The sequence below is a fragment of the Zea mays genome, chromosome 3 (assembly GCF_902167145.1).
Source record: "Zea mays cultivar B73 chromosome 3, Zm-B73-REFERENCE-NAM-5.0, whole genome shotgun sequence".
In the NCBI taxonomy this organism is placed as follows: domain Eukaryota; kingdom Viridiplantae; phylum Streptophyta; class Magnoliopsida; order Poales; family Poaceae; genus Zea; species Zea mays.
The window spans coordinates 10,554,037-10,573,659 of record NC_050098.1 but is presented as its reverse complement, the minus strand read 5'-3'; the positions used below and the strand labels follow the sequence as shown (position 1 = coordinate 10,573,659).

Here is a 19,623-nt window from a genome sequence, read left to right as displayed (position 1 = left end):
ATCTTCGCATTGACTTCACCTCCCAATCCTCGTCCCGAACAGTCGATCTTTGATTTAAATAAAATTTGCAGTAGGGGCCACCCCCTCCTGTTCTCTCAAAAAAAAAAATCACGACTGCTCTCTTGCAGCGGCCAGATGACAATACATCCACTCAAAAGGGCATCTCGTTGCATTGTAGCCAATCGAAGTCAAAAGGATGTGCATTGGCTTCAATCCTTCATCTCCGTCTGCCTCTGTACTTGGCCTGGCGGTTTATATACTTCATCGCAGCAGCGAAGCTAAAAAATGTTTTATTGGAGTTATCAATATTATCTACTGTATTTTTACTATAGAACTCTGGCTAGTAACACCGTTTTTTCCATTAGATATTTAGAAAATTACTGAAGTTACTGACCAAAAAAAAAGACCTAGCTCTGCCCTGCTTCATCGCCACAGCAAGGCTGCCAGCGCCTGGCGGTATAGACATCACCCACGTCTAGGTCTCAACAATTTTTTGTTAGAAAGGTGTTAACAGTTTTTTTAAGGAAAATTAAAGAGAGCTGTTGAAGTACAACTTTTATATTTATTATAAGAAAAGGCGGTTACGAACGCCCCAATTTATGTTTATTGGAAGATATACTTTTATAAACCGTTGGAGATGCACAAATATAGTATAGATGCAGAGATTAGATCAGATCTTTGTGAGGGTGTACGTGGTTCGTATGTCGACCATTTGACTATTTATGTACGTAATGTGAAACGAGTGCGGTGTCCGAGTCCGACTCGGTCCGCTGACTGTGTTGAATGAGATCAAACCAAAACATTTACCCTAGACTTCTGCGGCTCAGGAACAATAATATTTTTATCTTTTCAAACAAAGTATCAAATAAAAAAAATACTTGTACACACACTAATCTGATCACGTTAGGGTGACCATAAGAAATACCACACAAAAGTCTGCAAGCTAAGCTCACTCGCTTATTCAGCTACACAGACTACAACAATTGGAATCGATTTTGAACTCACACAAAGAAAAGGAAAAATAAAGAGGTATTCAGACGTATGGTGCAGTGACCTATTTGTTTACTGCTTTCTTGATTGCCTGCTTGCACCTGCTAAGAAACTTAGTGCTGCTTCTGGACACTGAATCCTCATAGCCATATTTGCGGTCATCGTCGACAGCCATGCGTTCCACACCTTTTCTCATTCCCAGGATCATGGAGGGTGATGATGGCAGTGACCGGAAACCCCTGGTGCTGTCAGACCTAGGGAACCAAATCTTCTTTTCCTCTCTGTCTTTAATTCCAAAGCTGTTCCTCCCTCTTTCTGCTCCCTGGTCAGAAACAATCTCGTCCTCGACCTCGACGATCTCATCAGAACATTCAGTTACCCCATTCCTGCAGCTCTCTTGGTCAACCCGGCTCTGCGTTCGCTGCTCATCCGAAGCGTTCTCCTCGTCATTATCGTGTTCGTCTGAAGAATGGTACACGGCATGATCTTCTTGTTGGTTATCCATGAGCATATGGAGCCACCTGTCCACGTTTCCTTTGCCAACATGGTTCATGTTTTCGCCATCTTCGGCTCTGGTAAAACCTCGGTGATGGAGTGCTTCACTCTTTTGCAGTAGCACTGACTGATCTGTAACATATCTGGAAGTTCCATACATGCCGGTTGCTCTATAGGGTGGACTTGGGAGTGACGAGGCCCTCGGTACCGAAACTGTCTCACTAGCATGATATTTCTCGGCTTCAGACTCGTAGCACTTCTGCATGGTCGGTTTAGCCTTGTCATCTCTTGATCTTATAGGTGTACCAGTTCTCGATCTCATGGTCTCTTTTCCTTCCCGTCTCCTGCTATGTTGCCGTTCTTTGATCGACAGCTCTTCTAGCTTCTCCCGCACCAGTGTTCTGCCTCGTTCAGTATCTACAGTGTTCTGTGCAATGGAAGAAGACCTCCTCGGGAAGTTTATCACCTTCAGTGGTTCATTTCTAGCATTGCCGAATGCTGGAGTACGAGTCGAAGTTCCTTCTTCAATTTCTTCTTCACCCAGGGAAAGGTATGCATCTGAATTCCTCAGATCTTCCTCCAGGAAAACTCTCAGTTCCTGTTTGAGAGGGCTACCCCTCAATCTTCTTGCTGAAAGATACTTCACACTCTCACTGTGCCTTTCCTCGAGCAACCCATCGTCAACACGATACCTCTTCCTTTCTGGCTTTATCTGCCTCTCCAAATCATCTCTCTGTTGGTACTTCTTACGGAGCTCGCCTTCAGATGAGTCACACATTGCTCTTTGGGCCTCCAATCTGGCCATGAGAGTGCTGGTTGCAGCTTGGTTCAGCCTAAGTTGTTCCTTGTACACAACGGACCTGCATTTCATAAATCGACAGATAATTAGCATCACCAAATATCTGAATAGCGCATGTTAATGCTCTTTTGAAGCAATCATACTTACTGGTGCATGGCATCTCTGATCATCTTCTCCAGCACTGCCTTGTAGTTAGACTGAGCCTCAGCCAAGCGACGGCATTTCTCAACTCGCCGCCTCCTCTTGATTAGGAGGGCCTCCAAGCCCTGGATGGCCACCCGCTCCTCTTCGTTCTTCTGCCTCAGCTCATTGGCTTCGTTCTCCAATTCCGCAAGCTCGGCCTGCTGCTTCTTGGCCTCTTCTCGTTGCCTTAGCGAGTCCCTAGCCATAGCTATGGACAAGTAAGGATTGCTAATGTAGCCATCAGCATCTGGGTTATTGTTCTCCTTTGTGGAATTTGGCCCCTGTCCTGACAAGTGGACATTCTCATCCCTTTCGCCTGTAAATTTCTTGGCAGCTATACAGAGAATGATCATTTAGAACTCCACAGACCATATGACCACACGCAGAACAAAAGCAAAGGCATGAAAGAAATTTACCAATCAACGGGTAACTAGGTCTGATCGGTCGGTTCGCATCAAGAGATTTTAGCACCGAGTTGTCAGAACCCCTAGAGGAAACAATTGCAGCAGGGGCGAGCCCTACTTTCGTTTTCATCTCAGAAAAGTGCTGAGGGAACGCGTGCGCCTCCACCACCTGCAGCGAGCTCAGTTCCTCGCTGGCGCCATGAGTAAACAAGTACGCGAATGCTCTGTTTCTGCACGGCCAAGAGAAGAGGTACAGTAAAGTTAAGCTCCCACAGTAGCCAGCGGCCGAACGCTGGGCACCAGAAAGCGTACCTGAAGTCGGAATTCTTCGAGGCGAAGATGGACAGGAACTGGTTGACAGAGACGCCGAGCTGCAGATCCCACCACGGCATGAGGAACTCGAGCTTGTTCTGCTTCTTCCTGCACACCTGCCACTGCATTATCCGCAGATTGCACGGCACCGTCTTCCCTCCCCCTGCAAACATCCACCGATGAAGCGGTCAGTAAGAGTGTTCGAGTCTGAAAAGAAAAAACAAGCAAAAGTAGTGAAAAACAATAATCAGATCGCAGCGATTCCTTACTGGCGCAGGGAAACCAGTGGTCGATGTCCCAGGCGAGGGGCGAGGCGGAGTCGGCGTGCAGGTAGAGCACGTTCCCGTACGCGTCGACCCGGAAGAGCGCCGGATCGAACCCCGCGTTCCTGCATTCAGTCGCCGAAGAGTTCCATCAGCTCAACTGGCGAAGGACGTCGAAATCGCAAAGCGGAAATCAGACCGCGACGCACGCACCCGAGGTGGTCGAGCTGCTTCCAGAGGAGGTTGGCGAAGCCGCGGGGGTTGGCGGTGGGTGGCGCCTCCGCGTCCGTCACCGGGAACATGTCGTTGAGGTCCTTGCCCCGCAGCGCCTGCACCCAACCCCACGTAACCACTCGGTCAGCTCAGCTGAGCTCGCCTAGCTCCCCCCCTGCGCGCTCGGATCACGCAGAGCGGCGGTGACGCGAGGCGGGATCACGCGACTGTTGAGAACGCACGTACCTCGTGCGGCTGGAGGACGTAGGGGAGGAAGACGTGCGGCGGGCCGTGGCTGTAGGGAAGGCCGACCGCCCCTCCACCGCCGCGGCAGAGCCTGGCGTAGGCCTTGGGGTAGCCCAGCGCGTCGTCCACCGCCTTCTCCTCTTCAGTGAACGCTGCTGCCATCATTGCGTCGCCGCCGCTGCCGGCGCGCGATGGATGCGCGTACGGATTAGGGACAGGTGAATGTCGGGGTTAGGAGAGAGAGAGAGAGAGAGAGAGAGCAGGAGAGGGCGTGGGAGTGCCGAGCAATTTAGCAGCTGGATTTGGGACGAGTGGAGGAGCGTTTCGCCTCGCGCAACGGTCGGAGAGAGAGCGACGGGGACGCCGCCGGGACGGGGAGATGGGAGAGAGCCGTTGGGGTTGTTCAAATTCGTCACGCGAGAGCACGTGGGACTGGGAGGGAGTGGGGACGGCGTGGCCTTGGGGCGCCTGGGAGGCCGGCATAATTTGGAAGACCGTTGGAGCGATCAATGCAGGTGTACAGTGAGCTGCGGACCTGCGGTGCCGCGATGGAGTCGTTGGAATAGAACCGAACAGGTAGCTTGTACCGGCTGTAGCTGTCTTTTTTTTATAACAGTGAAACACTGCATTTGCAGCACACCCCGGGCCACCAGGCTCGGGCTTGATCCATATAATCATAGTATGGCCCAGTATACTGATCAATACCTTGGACCGGCCTAAATAGAGATTATTAGATTAGGTCATCATCTTAGTTTCTCACTGTCTCAGCCGCCGCCGCGACTCCGCGAGTCCGCCGTCCGCGATTGTAAGCGCTACGCGCCTGCGCCATCCGCCCGTGCCCGCGTCCCGCTCCCGAGTCCCGGCTACTGTCCTGCCGGCGCGCAGTGCGCTGCAGCAGCTCCAGCTCAGGCTGGCTGCTCCACTGGCCGTTGCTCCTGCTCGGTGTTGTACCGCTGTCGCTCTCGCTCAGTCGTGCTCGTGCTCCAGCAGGCTGCGGGCAGCAGTCCAGGCGTCAAGCTCCTCCACACAGGCGTGCAGCGTGCTGACTGGCTGACTGCTCGTGCTCCAGCTCGGCAGCTCCACAGGCCATAGCGCGACAGCTCCACAAGACAAAGAATATGGCCCAAAAAAAGTATTAAGGCTTTGTTTGTTCCACCAAAAGCTGCTGCGAACTGCCAAACGCTCAGCTTTTCAGCCAGCTTCTATAAAATGCGTTGCGGCAAAAATCATCCAAAATCAACATAAACACATAATCGGTTGAGTCGTTGTAATAGTAGGAATTCGTCACTTTCTAGATTATGAGCCCTATGAACAACTTTATCTTCCTCCACACGTAATCGTAATGATACTCAGATTCTCCCCACAGTCAGATTTTCAGAAAAGCTGGTCAGAGAAAAGCTGAACCAAACAGGCCCCAAGTCGTTTGAATCTGTTATCAAAGTTAGAGAGTGGAGAAATTTCATCAAGGAGAGGAAAACAACAAGAAACATCATTGTCAAGACCTGGAGATACAAGATGGGGATCTCATTATAAGACTTTGCTCCGTATTGAGTCAATGTGGGAATCAGTGATAGAAGTTTTAGAAATTGTGCACCAAGATGAGCGTAATCCATCAGGTGTAGGTGGCTTTGTTGGAAAAATGGAGTGTTTCGGCTTTGTGTTTATGATGAAGATGATGTTGCAGATCCTCCGTATTACAAATGAGCTTTCTCTTCTCTTGCAAAGAAAGGATCAAAACGTTGTCCAAGCCATGTCTTTGGTTGTTGATGTGAGAAGACGTTTGATAAATTTGAGAAATGATGGTTGGGAGCTGTCGGGGACCATAATTAGGGGTACCCTCAAGACGCCTAATTCTCAGCTGGTAACCCCCATCAACATAAAGCTGCAGAGGCCTGATGGGTGCGATTAAGTCAGGGATCAGTCCATACGAGCGACTCGATCACGCCTCGCCCGAGCCTAGCCTCGGACAAGGGCAGCCGACCCCGAGGGATTTCTGTCTCGCCCGAGGCCCCCCTTTTTAACGGCGGACACATCTCCGTCTCGCCCGAGGCCTTGCCTTCGCTAAGAAGCAACCCTGACTAAATCGCCGCACCAACCGACCGAGTCGCAGGAGCATTTAACGCAAAGGTGACCTGACACCTTTATCCTGACGCGCGCCCCCCGGCAGAGCCGAAGTGACCGCCGTCACTTCGCTGCTCCACTGACTGGTCTGACAGAAGGACAGCGCCGCCTGCGCCACTCCGACTGCAGTGCCACTTGACAGAGTGAGACTGACAGGCAGTCAGGCCTGGCCAAAGGCGCCATAGGAAACTCCGCTCCGCCCGACCCAGGGCTCGGACTCGGGCTAAGCCCCGGAAGACGGCGAACTCCGCTCCGCCCGACCCAGGGCTCGGACTCGGGCTAAGCCCCGGAAGACGGCGAACTCCGCTCCACCCGACCCAGGGCTCGGACTCGGGTTAGGCCCCGGAAGACGGCGAACTCCGCTCCGCCCGACCCAGGGCTCGGACTCGGGCTAAGCCCTGGAAGACGGCGAACTCCGCTCCGCCCGACCCAGGGCTCGGACTCGGGCTAGGCCCCGGAAGACGGCGAACTCCGCTCCGCCCGACCCAGGGCTCGGACTTGGGCTAAGCCCCGGAAGACGGCGAACTCCGCTCGACCCAGGGCTCAGACTCGGGCTAGGCCCCGGAAGACGGCGAACTCCGCTCCGCCCGACCCAGGGCTCGGACTCGGGCTCAGCCCCGGAAGACGACGAACTCCGCTTCGCCCGACCCCAGGGCTCGGACTCCGCCCTGGCCTCTGCCGAACAACCTCCGCCTCGCCCGACCCAGGGGCTCGGGCTCGGCCTCGGCCATGGAAGACAGACTCGACCTCGGCTTCGGAGGAGCCTCCACGTCGCCCGACCTAGGGCACAGGCCCGCCACGTCAACAGGAAGCGCCATCATCACCCTGCCCCGAGCCGACTCGGGCCGCAGAGAACAAGACCGGTGTCCCATCTGGCTAGCTCCGCCAGATAGGCAATGATGGCGCCCCGCTAGCCCTGTGACGACGGCGGCTCTCAGCTCCCTTACGGAAGCAGGGGGACGTCAGCAAGGACTCAACCGCTCCGACAGCTGTCCCTCCGCCAGGCTCCGTTGCTCCTCCGACAGCCATGACATCACACCAGCAGGGTGCCAAGATCTCTCCGGCTACCACATTGGCATGTACTTAGGGCGCTAGCTCTCCCTCCGCTAGACACGTAGCACTCTGCTACACCCCCATTGTACACCTGGATCCTCTCCTTACGCCTATAAAAGGAAGGACCAGGGCCTTCTTAGAGAAGGTTGGCCGCGCGGGGACGAGGACGGGACAGGCGCTCTCTTGAGGCCGCTCGCTTCCCTCACCCGCGTGGACGCTTGTAACCCCCTACTGCAAGCGCACCCGACCTGGGCGCGGGACGAACACGAAGGCCGCGGGATTTCCACCTCTCTCACGCCCGTCTCCGGCCACCTCGCTTTCCCCCCTTCGCGCTCGCCCACGCGCTCGACCCATCTGGGCTGGGGCACACGGCACACTCACTCGTCGGCTTAGGGACCCCCCCCCCCCCGGTCTCGAAACGCCGACAGTTGGCGCGCCAGGTAGGGGCCTGCTGCGTGCTGACGATTAGCTTCCCGTCAAGCTCCAGATGGGCAGTCTCCAGCAACCTCTCCGGCCCGGGACGGTGCTCCGTTTCGGGAGTCTTGAGTTCATGTCCTTCGACGGCAGCTACGACATGATACTCCTTCCACCGCCGCGCGACAACGACAATGGCGGCCGACAACCCGCCCGCCGGCGGCGGAATCGACGACATCTTCCCCGCATGGTGGAAGAACAACATTCGAGCTCGCCCCGTCCTCTCCCCTGCCAACGGAGGAGGAGGCGGGGCAACCAAGGTCAAGCGGGAGGCCGCGCTTCGTCGGCTGTCGAGCGAGTTGACGTCCCCAGCGCCCCAACGGGGGGCACGTCAGGCGTCGACCTCGCATTGGAGACGAAGGCGAGCGCCGTCCCCCTGCGACACACCAATCCCGAGCAAGCGGACGACGCCAGCGCGCTCGCGAAGGACTTGCAGGACGTCGCCCTCGTACCTAAGACGACGGTGCAACCAGTCCCCGACGTGACTATGTCGCTCCTCGTCGACCAAAAGGTACTGACTAATTCCCATCTTACGTCATTTCGACTCGGCCTCAACCCGCCTAGCGACCTTGCTTTGGCGGGCGCTCTCGTTGAGGCGAGTGCAACCCCTCTAGGGTTTCGTATGCGGTCGCCTTGGGACCGGTTGACGGACGTCTCGACCTACGGGCCCTCTGGGTCCGAGGAAGACGACGATCCCAGCATCTGTTGGGATTTCTCCGGATTTGGCAACCCCAGTGCCATGCGGGACTTTATGACCGCATGTGACTACTGCCTCTCCGACTGTTCCGACGGTAGCCGCAGCCTTGACGACGAGGACTGCGGCCCAAGCCGCGAATGTTTCCACGTCGAGCTAGGGGATCCCTCCGAAGGCAACCATCTCGGCATGCCGGAGGACGGTGATCTCCCTAGGCCGGTGTCTCGCGCTGACATCCCGCGGGAGCTAGCTGTGGTCCCCGTTCCGGCGGGGGGTCACGACCCACAGCTCGAGCAAGTCCGCGGGGCGCAGGCCAGGCTCGACGAGGGAGCAGGAGCGCTTGAGCCAATCCGCCGGGACGTCGGACAGGTATGGGCGGGCCAACCCCCGGCCGGAGAAATATGTCATCTGCCCCAAGGTTTCCAGCACCGCGTCGCCAACGACGTCAGGGTCAGGCCGCCACCCGCATCCAGCGGGGTCGGTCAGAACTTGGCAGCCGCAGCGATGCTCCTCCGCGCGATGCCGGAGCCATCAACCACCGAGGGTCGGCGAATCCAGGGAGAGCTCAAGAATCTCCTGGAAGGTGCTGCGGCCCGACGGGTCGAGAGCTCTGCCTCCCGAAGGCAGGGATACCCCTCGGAACCTCATGCCGCGACTTCCCGATTCATGCGGGAAGCCTCGGTCTACACCGGGCGCACGCGCAACACCGCGCCTGCGGCCCCGGGCCACCTCGGCAACGAGCACCATCGTCACGACCGTCGGGCCCACCTCGACGAAAGGGTGCGCCGAGGCTACCACCCCAGGCGTGGGGGACGCTATGACAGCGGGGAGGATCGGAGTCCCTCGCCCGAACCACCCGGTCCGCATGCCTTCAGTCGGGCCATCCGACGGGCGCCGTTCCCGACCCGGTTCCGACCCCCGACTACTATCACAAAGTACTCGGGGGAAACGAGACCGGAACTGTGGCTCGCAGACTACCGCCTGGCCTGCCAATTGGGTGGAACGGACGACGACAGCCTCATCATCCGCAACCTCCCCCTGTTCCTCTCCGACACTGCTCGCGCCTGGTTGGAGCACCTGCCTCCGGGGCAGATCTCCAACTGGGATGACTTAGTCCAAGCCTTCGCCGGCAATTTCCAGGGCACGTACGTGCGCCCCGGGAATTCCTGGGACCTCCGGAGCTGCCGGCAACAGCCGGGAGAGTCACTCCGGGACTACATCCGGCGATTCTCGAAGCAGCGCACCGAGCTGCCCAACATCACCGACTCGGATGTCATCGGCGCGTTCCTTGCCGGCACCACCTGCCGCGACCTGGTGAGTAAGTTGGGTCGCAAGACCCCCACCAGGGCGAGCGAGCTGATGGACATCGCCACCAAGTTCGCCTCTGGCCAGGAGGCGGTCGAGGCTATCTTCCGAAAGGACAAGCAGCCCCAGGGCCGCCCATCGGAAGAGGCTCCCGAGGCGTCTACTCCGCGCGGCGCCAAGAAGAAAGGCAAGAAAAAGTCGCAATCGAAACGCGACGCTGCCGACGCGGACCTTGTCGCCGCCGCCGAGTACAAGAACCCTCGGAAGCCCCCGGAGGTGCTAACCTCTTCGACAAGATGCTCAAGGAGCTGTGCCCCTATCATCAGGGGCCCGTCAAGCACACCCTTGAGGAGTGCGTCATGCTTCGGCGCCACTTCCACAGGGCCGGGCCGCCCGCAGAGGGTGGCAGGGCCCGCGACGACGACAACAAGGAAGATCACCAAGCAGGAGAGTACCCCGAGGTCCGCGACTGCTTCATGATCTACGGTGGGCATGCGGCGAATGCCTCGGCTCGGCATCGCAAGCAAGAGCGTCGGGAGGTCTGCTCGGTGAAGGTGGCGGCGCCAGTCTACCTAGACTGGTCCGACAAGCCCATCACCTTCGACCAAGCTGACCACCCCGACCACGTGCCGAGCCCGGGGAAATACCCGCTCGTCGTCGACCCCATCGTTGGCGACGTCAGGCTCACCAAGGTCCTGATGGACGGGGGCAGCTGCCTCAACATCATCTACGCCGAGACCCTCAGGCTCCTAGGCGTCGATCTGTCCTCCGTCCGAGCAGGCGCTGCGCCCTTCCACGGGATCATCCCTGGGAAGCGCGTCCAGCCCCTCGAACGACTCGACCTTCCCGTCTGCTTCGGAACGCCCTCCAACTTCCGAAGGGAGACCTTGACGTTCGAGGTGGTCGGGTTCCGAGGAACCTACCACGCGGTACTGGGGAGGCCATGCTACGCGAAGTTCATGGCCGTCCCCAACTACACCTACCTGAAGCTCAAGATGCCGGGCCCCAACGGGGTCATCACCGTCGGCGCCACGTACAAACACGCGTTCGAATGCGACGTGGAGTGCGTGGAGTACGCCGAGGCCCTCGCCGAGTCCGAGGCCCTCATCACCGACCTGGAGAACCTCTCCAAAGAGGTGCCAGACGTGAAGCGTCATGCCGACAACTTCGAGCCAGCGGAGACGGTTAAGGCCGTCCCTCTCGACCCCAGTGGCGACACCTCCAAGCAGATCTGGATCGGTTCCGGGCTCGACCCCAAATAGGGAGCAGTGCTCGTCGAATTTCTCCGTGCAAACGCCGACGTCTTTGCGTGGAGTCCCTCGGACGTGCCCGGCATACTGAGGGATGTCGCCGAGCACTCGCTGGATATTCGGGCCGGAGCCCGACCCGTCAGGCAGCCTCTGCGCCTCAGTCGTCAAGGAAGGGTCGGCCTCGCCTCGGCAGAGCCCGACCCTCCCTCGGGGGCTAAAAAGGGGGAACCCCTTTGCGTCGAGATTGGGTGTACTTCTCCGCATCAAAAATTTTCGATCAAAAAGGGGCTTTTGCGTTCTCCCGGCTATGTCAGAAGCAGGGTCCCGAGGAGCGAACGTGGGTACATGTAAGTGGCGAGGCCGACTGAGCCGAGGAACTCCTGTGCCTCCGGGTTAGGGACACCTCACTCATCACCTGCCACGAAAAATGACCCAACTCGGGAAGCCACCCTATTATTGACAAGCTAGGCCGGACACGCAAATTGAAAGAAAGGAGAGTACGACTTCATGCAAGAAAGACAAAGTGTTCAGGCCTTAGCGGCCGCGGTGAGACGCACATGCAACAGAAACTGTTCCAACAAGAGTTAGGCGCCGCCTTGGGAAGGAGCCACGCCCTCAGTTCCGTCCCCGCCGTCGGTAAGGTCCATCTCGGCTTCCGGCGATGGCGCAGGGGGAAGGATCTCCGCCTCAAAGGTGGTCGCCAGCGCCGCGCTCGGACCCGCGGCGACCGCGTCGAGCCGCTGAACTTCTGCCAGGGCAGCTTTGTCTTCGTCAGGAAGACAATACCCCTCACTAACCCGTTCCAGGTCCACAACGTAATGGGAAGCGAGCACGGCGAAGGCCCGCCTGACGCTGTGGTGTAGCGCCTCGCGGACTCTGCCGCGCGCGTGATCACCCAAGGCTTGAAGGCGGCTTTGAGGGGAGCTTCCTGAAGGGACGTCGCCGGAGCCAAGGATCCGATAAACGTCCGAGACGGCCTCGGACATGGCCGCGAGGTCAGCCTCCCTCTGCTCGGCGCCTTGGCGAGCGCCTTGGCGGACTTGTCAAGGGCGGACTCGAGCTCTGCGAACAACCAGAAGAAATACCTCAAGCACAAGTAGAGGAAACAGACAAGAACAAGAACCAGGGACGGCCAAGGCGTACCTACAGCTCGGGCACGCTGCTCCGAGGCCGCGACCTGGGCTGCGGCTAGGTCGGCCGCGAGGGTCTCAGCCCGGCTTTCGGCCTCGGCAGCCCGACCCCGAGATTGGTCCCGCTCCTCGACGACCTGGACGAACTCCGACCGCTGCCGTTGCGCCTCCGCGCGCGCTGCTGCCGCCTCGGCTCTCAGGTCAGCGCAGAGCAACTGGAGGTCCGCTACCTTGGCATCCTGCTGAGAAAGGCGCGCAGTAGCCCCGGCGAGCGAGGTCCTCAGGGATCGCAGCGAGCCCCAGACATCGACCTCGCGGCGGATGAACGACGACTTGGCGGCGCTCCGATCCGTCAGATCCTAGGGGAAGGAAACAGGGCGTCACGACGAACGTCTCGCTCACAGAAAGGAAAAGGTATGCCTGAAACCGCTACCTGGAGGATTTTGGGGACGTCCCTGCAGAAAACCTCCAGCGACGACCGAAGCGACCCCACCGTTGCTTCAGCACGCTCGCGGAGCTCATCCCAGGACCGGTCCTCCTGTTCATCGTCGAGAACGAAGACAGGGTCCGAGGCCTCGCGGGTCCGGAATCGGAGCAACTGGCGCCGGGCCTCGGGGCTCCTCCGCACAGTGATGAGGCTGCCGCCCGGCTGGGCGGATCGCGCGTCCACGCCCACCTCTTCCGAGGCACTGGGCACCGACGCATCAGCCATCCCGACGCTGGCAGCAACCGGTCGCTCTCCGACTGGGACGGCGGCGACTTCGGTAGCGGCAGGCGCCAGCATGGCCGGCACGACAGGCGGGCTCGGGACCACGTCGGCGTCAGCCGCCTCCCCTATCACGATGGCCGCCTCGGCAGAAGAGCCAGCCTCGGGAACCTGCTCCCCAGAGACAGGCGACGCCCGGGCCCCCTGCGGTGAAACGCCCTGCGAAAGGGTCGGCTGAACGACAAGGCCCGGGGCGGCGCTGGCCGCGCAGTCCGGCGCCGTCTTAACGGCCTTCTGGGGTGCCAGGTCGGTCTGGCCATGGCTTCGCTTGCTGGATAAAAAAAAGAAGAAAAGGAAAATCACGGCCCAGACATATGAATGGGAAGCCAAGACGAAGACATCCCGAGATACTCACCCACTTCGGGCCATGATCCACCGCGCCTGGGGGGAGGTTTCTTGGATCCCGGCTCCCGAAACAGCCGCCAAGGTCCGCTTTGCCGGCAACTTCGGCGCCACCCTTGCTTTGGACGCCCGGGGAGCAGATTGCCCGGGCATGGTCGCGATGACTTGAGGGTCACCCCCATGCGCTGCCGGTACGAGCGGCGGCCCCTGGGGAGCAGATGCCCTGACCTGGCCCTCCGGAGCCACCTCAGCTCCTCCGGCCGAGGGGTCAGGTGACCTCTTGGGTCGCCCCCGTGCCTCGGGCCGGGACCCCGACGCCCCAACTCCGGGGACTGACGGTGTCGGCCCGCTCGGGGGCTGGCTCGACGGCTCCTGGCCACACCCCAAGCCGGGGCTGAGGCCGAGACGGGCGGCCATGTCATCCTCCTCCTCCTCCTCATCGTCGTCATCGTCGTCGTCGGGCGTCTCCGGCGACGGCTCCCTCGGGAGTCCTTCCCTCTCCTGCTGGCGATGGCGCTTCTCCAAGGCGTCCCAAGCCCGCCTCCGCTCACGGGCCTAGGCCTTCTCCGCGTCCTTCTTCTTCTTCTCCTCCGCGGCGACCCGCCGCGCTGCTCGGTCCACCGCGTCCTCCGTGACCCGTGGCAGAGAGGGCTTGTGCCACCCCACCTCCTAAAGAAGGAGAGAAAGAAACCCGATCATAAGAACCAGGAGCAACCCGAAGTATGAAGAAGGAAGGAGCGAACACTCACCAGAGTTACGCACCCCTGGTCGGGGCGCATCCGAAGCTAGGAGTAGGCGTGGGAGTCCGGCTTCCCCATCGCAGCCGACACCCGCCATTGGAGGGCGTCGAAGGGAAGAGGATCAGGGGACATTCGTGACCCCTCCCAGTCAGCCTCCGGGGTCATATCCCAAAGCGGCAGCCGCCGCTCCGCCAAGGGAAGCACCCTCCGACGGTGGATGGCGACAACCACTCCCGCAGCGGTGAGTCCCCCCTCCCGCAACGCCTTCAGGGCCTGGAGAAGGGGTTCGAGGTTCTTCTGTCTCTCGTGCGGGGTCCCGTGACGCCAGGCGTCGGTGGCGGCGGTGACTACTCGCTGGGAGAACGGTGGGAGCAACTCACCGTCATTCCGGAGGTAGAACCACCAGCGCTGCCACCCCTTGTTCGAGGACGCGAGGATGGCAGGAATGTACTGCGACGCCCGCGACTGCCTCAGCAAGAGAGTACAGCCGCCGGCCCGCACCGCTGCACGGACCTTCCTCTCCCCCGTCGGCAAGGCGAAAAGCTCGGCGAAGAAGAGATGAGTCCACAAATCCCAATGGGGGGCGATCCCCAAATACCCTTCGCACACCGCTACGAAGATAGCGGCCTGCGAGATGGAGTTGGGGGTGAGGTTATGCAACTCCACCCCATAGTGGAATAGGATTGCCCGCATAAAGCGGCCCGTCGGCACACCGAATCCCCGCTCGTGGAAGGAGACGAAGCTCATGACGTACCCCGGCGGTGGGGATGGAGCGACTCCGCCCACGGGAGGAATCCATTCTGGTCGCTGCTCATCGGTGAGAGGGCGAAGCAAACCCTCGCCGACCAGCTCCTCCAGATCGCTCGCCGTCACCGTGGAAAAGGGCCACGGATCACGCGGGGAGATTATGGGCACCCGATCAGCCATCACCAAAACGGAAGGGATGGCGGCGCAAGGGGCAGGAAGGGCGATTTTCCTCTTCTCTGGCTAAAGTTTCTCGGGTTGCGAAAACCTAAAGGAAGAGGCAGGAAGCGGAGCGAAGAACCGTCACCAGACCCCCTCCCGAGTATATAAAGACCAGGGCGAGACCGTTCCCAGCTCTCCGCCCGGACCGGACTCGGGACTCAAAAAACGCGAACCGAAACAGCCGTTCCTCGAACGGCTCGCGCACGCGCAACGGCCGCCCCCTGCCAACAACTCACCCCGTCGCATTAACTCCACGGCGGGACAGGCGGCGCTTCTGGCAGGAGAAGCGGGCGACGCTTCGCCTTCGCCGTAATAACCGCGCCAAAAAAGGTACGCCAAGCCGTTCGATTTCGTATCCTTTTCCTTTTTCCTCTTTCTCTATCTCTTGCAACAGGGACCGGGAAAGGGGGATACCCCGAAAAGGATCCTTCCCTGTGAAGGAACCGGGCTCCGAGCCCCCCTACTGATCAGAGGTTTGAAGGCTGGCCCTCCGAGGGGTTCAACAGTCGCCTCAGATCGCGTGGGCCCTACACCCACTACTGGTCAGAGGTTCGAAGGCCGGCCCCCCGAAGGGCTCCACGGCCGCCTCAGGCTACTCGGGCTCCGCGCCCATTACTGATCAGGGGTTCGAAGGCTGGCCCCCGAAGGGTTCACAGTCGCCTCAGACGCCGAGCGAGGGATGACCAGGGGTACGTTCGATACATAACCGAGGCTCGGGCTGCACTCCCGAGGTACCCTAGGACATTTCCGAGACCAGCGGGAGCGATCTTGTAACGGAATCCCATCAGAGGGAGGCATCGAGCCCTCGGACCCCGTCGCCAGGGGACCGGGTCCGGCAGATCACCCGCAGGTACTTTTGGGTGTGCCTCTGGGCCCCTAGCCGACCCCCAACGAACGGGGCACGGACGTCCACTCGGATTACCCGCTTGCAGCTCACTGGAGACACCATGTTCGGTGCCCATCGAGGGTAACATGGCGCTCTCCCCCCCTCCTTGCGGAAAGGCGACGTAGGGGCGTATGTAAAAAAGCTGAGTCTGTCCCTGATCGCCCTCTCGCCCTGTGCGGAGGCTCGGGGGCTGCTCTCGCAAACCCGGCTCCGGCCGAACCATTGACAGCGTCAACATACCAGCCTGAGAGCTTGGGCCCCGACTGTGCACCCGGGCTACGACCAGTTCGCATGAGGGAACAACCAGACCATCCAAAGAATTACGCAAGGCATTAAGACCTCGGGGGAGTGAAACCACTCCTCCGAGGCCTCGGGGGCTACACCCGGCGGGTGCGCTCGCGCGCACCAACCGGAACAAAATGCAACCGAGAAAGGCTGGTCCCCTTGCAAAAAAGTGCGACGAAAGCCTCCAAGCGAGTGCAAACACTCCCTTCGAGGCTCGGGGGCTACTGTCGGGGACCATAATTAGGGGTACCCTCAAGACACCTAATTCTCAGCTGGTAACCCCCATCAGCATAAAGCTGCAGAGGCCTGATGGGTGCGATTAAGTCAGGGATTAGTCCATACGAGCGACTCGATCACGCCTCGCCCGAGCCTAGCCTCGGACAAGGGCAGCCGACCCCGAGGGATTTCCGTCTCGCCCGAGGCCCCCCTTTTTAACGGCGGACACATCTCTGGCTCGCCCGAGGCCTTGCCTTCGCTAAGAAGCAACCCTGACTAAATCGCCGCACCGACCGACCGAGTCGCAGGAGCATTTAACGCAAAGGTGACCTGACACCTTTATCCTGACGCGTGCCCCCCGGCAGAGCCGAAGTGACCGCCGTCACTTCGCTGCTCCACTGACCGGTCTGACAGAAGGACAACGCCGCCTGCGCCACTCCGACTGCAGTGCCACTTGACAGAGTGAGACTGACAGGCAGTCAGGCCTGGCCAAAGGCGCCATAGGAAACTCCGCTCCGCCCGACCCAGGGCTCGGACTCGGGCTAAGCCCCGGAAGATGGCGAACTCCGCTCCACCCGACCCAGGGCTCGGACTCGGGCTAGGCCCCGGAAGACGGCGAACTCCGCTCCGCCCGACCCAGGGCTCGGACTCGGGCTAAGCCCCAGAAGACGGCGAACTCCGCTCCGCCCGACCCAGGGCTCGGACTCGGGCTAAGCCCCGGAAGACGGCCAACTCCGCTCCGCCCGACCCAGGGCTCGGACTCGGGCTAGGCCCCGGAAGACGGCGAACTCCGCTCCGCCCGACCTAGGGCTCGGACTCGGGCTAAGCCCCAGAAGATGGCGAACTCCGCTCCGCCCGACCCAGGGCTCAGACTCGGGCTAGGCCCCAGAAGACGGCGAACTCCGCTCCGCCCGACCCAGGGCTCGGACTCGGGCTCAGCCCCGAAAGACGACGAACTCCGCTTCGCCCGACCCCAGGGCTCGGGCTCCGCCCTGGCCTCTGCCGAACAACCTCCGCCTCGCCCGACCCAGGGGCTCGGGCTCGGCCTCGGGCATGGAAGACAGACTCGACCTCGGCTTCGGAGGAGCCTCCACGTCGCCCGACCTAGGGCACAGGCCCGCCACGTCAACAGGAAGCGCCATCATCACCCTGCCCCGAGCCGACTCGGGCCGCAGAGAACAAGACCGGTGTCCCATCTGGCTAGCTCCGCCAGATAGGCAATGATGGCGCCCCGCTAGCCCTATGACGACGGCGGCTCTCAGCTCCCTTATGGAAGCAGGGGGGACGTCAGCAAGGACTCAACCGCTCCGACAGTTGTCCCTCCGCCAGGCTCCGTTGCTCCTCCGACAGCCACGACATCACACCAGCAGGGTGCCAAGATCTCTCCGGCTGCCACATTGGCATGTACTTAGGGCGCTAGCTCTCCCTCCGCTAGACACGTAGCACTCTGCTACACCCCCATTGTACACCTGATCCTCTCCTTACGCCTATAAAAGGAAGGACCAGGGCCTTCTTAGAGAAGGTTGGCCGCGCGGGGACGAGGACGGGACAGGCGCTCTCTTGGGGCCGCTCGCTTCCCTCACCCGCGTGGACGCTTGTAACCCCCTACTGCAAGCGCACCCGACCTGGGCGCGGGACGAACACGAAGGCCGCGGGATTTCCACCTCTCTCACGCCCGTCTCCGGCCACCTCGCTTTCCCCCCTTCGCGCTTGCCCACGCGCTCGACCCATCTGGGCTGGGGCACGCGGCACACTCACTCGTCGGCTTAGGGACCCCCCAGTCTCGAAACGCTGACAGGAGCCATCGTTGGAAGAAGCCACAACATTCTGCCTTGCAAATGATATCACAATACCAAATACGAGTGATGTTGTACCATGATTTGGTCGATCAAGGAAAGGTGGGAGAAATAATATTACCACAGAGCATTTTTATCATGTTGATACTTTCTATGCTGCTATAGATTCTATCACCACGGAGTTTGATCATCGCTTTAATGAGCTATCTCAAGAGTTGGTTGTGTGTTTTTCTTGTCTTCACCCAAGGGATTCGTTCTCTAAGTTTGATGTGGATAAGCTTGCTCGGCTCGTGGATATCTATTCTCATGATTTTTCTTTTGATGATTGCAAGACTATAAAAGATCAGCTAAGAACTTTTATTATTCTTGTACGAAGAATTGAAGAGTTCAAATCTTGTTGTGATCTTGCTAGTCTATCAAAGACAATGGTTCACCTTGAGAGACATATTGTGTTTCCACTGGTATATCCACTTATTGAGTTAGCATTGTTGTTACCGGTGGCGACTGCAACAGTGGAAAGGCCCTTCTCAGCTATGAAGATTATTAAGACTGAGTTGCGCAGCAAGATGTCCGATGGTTGGTTAAATGACTTGATGGTGTGCTACTTTGAAAGAGAAAATTTTAAAGCACTCGACCTTCAGAAAATCAAGAAGGCATTTCAAAATAAGAAAACTAGACAAATGCAATTGTCTAGATCTCCTAGAACTATGCTCAACTAAAGGTATATTCTTGTTTCACTTGTTCAACAATTTTTACTTTAATTTGCCATAGGTAACTTATTTTTTCTTTTTTCTAGATTTTATTCGCTATATGACATTTGGTTGTAAATGGATTGTAATCAAGATGACTATTAAATAAGATATTTTTCAACATCTATTACTTATTTTTAGCTACAAGTTATTTTAAACCGTGTCATAAATTTTTATTCTTCGTTGCGTTAGCAACACCTAAATTTTCTTGCGTCCTCCGCCATTGGTCATAGAAAAATTATGGATCCACCCGTGAGATCCATTCTCCTCCACTCCTCGATCAAACACACATGACAAAAGCAAGAGCAAGGTACAAGAGAATCAAACGCAAGAGTAAGGCTATGTATACCTAGAGGAGGAGCACCAAGCACTTATCTATCACATGTCTTATCTCCAAGAGTTTATCCATCCTTATACTTATATTGAATAGCTCGTGGCGTCGATGTGAAGTAACCTATCAAAATAAGTGTGCATCTCTTTAAAATAATTTTTTAAAAAAAATCTATATCAACATTTGTATCTCTAAGCAAATTCGTTAAAAATATATATTTCATGTTTAATCTAATGATGCTTATTCTATATCAGAACTATTAAATTCTCATGTATATTTTTATTTAAATTTTAAAAGTTCAACACTTTGAAAAGTGAGACATGTGGGTGCGCTCGCTGCAGGCTGCAGCTGCTGCTTTGGCGGGTAGTAGAATCGGACTCGATTACCTATGCACTGTTAAACAACGTAGTTGTCACAGATCCCCGATCCGGACTCCGAACCCTCCCAACAGCAGTAGGGGCGTGAGAAGTTGTAGAAGCCCGCTCCCTTACCAGTAACCCAACACAGAGAGGAACAAGAGACACAGTGGATGGAAGCTCTTTCTGTCTATCTTTTATTATGAGGGGTATGAGTACATATATATAACCTGTGTACCCCCTAAGGGCAGTTTCGGT

The 19,623-nt window shown here is 58.2% G+C and overlaps 1 protein-coding gene across 1 annotated transcript; it reads right to left on the bottom strand.

Moving 5' to 3' along the window:
- Positions 1–814: 814 nt before the first annotated feature.
- On the bottom strand, positions 815–4,436 carry LOC103632576 (uncharacterized). Its single transcript, XM_020550094.3, has 7 exons — positions 3,906–4,436; positions 3,660–3,775; positions 3,453–3,571; positions 3,184–3,346; positions 2,884–3,101; positions 2,432–2,801; positions 815–2,345 (listed from the first exon to the last, which is right to left on the bottom strand). Exons 1-7 carry the CDS (start codon positions 4,068–4,070, stop codon positions 1,055–1,057), a joined length of 2,442 nt encoding a protein of 813 aa, XP_020405683.1. The 5' UTR covers positions 4,071–4,436; the 3' UTR covers positions 815–1,054.
- Positions 4,437–19,623: the final 15,187 nt, after the last annotated feature.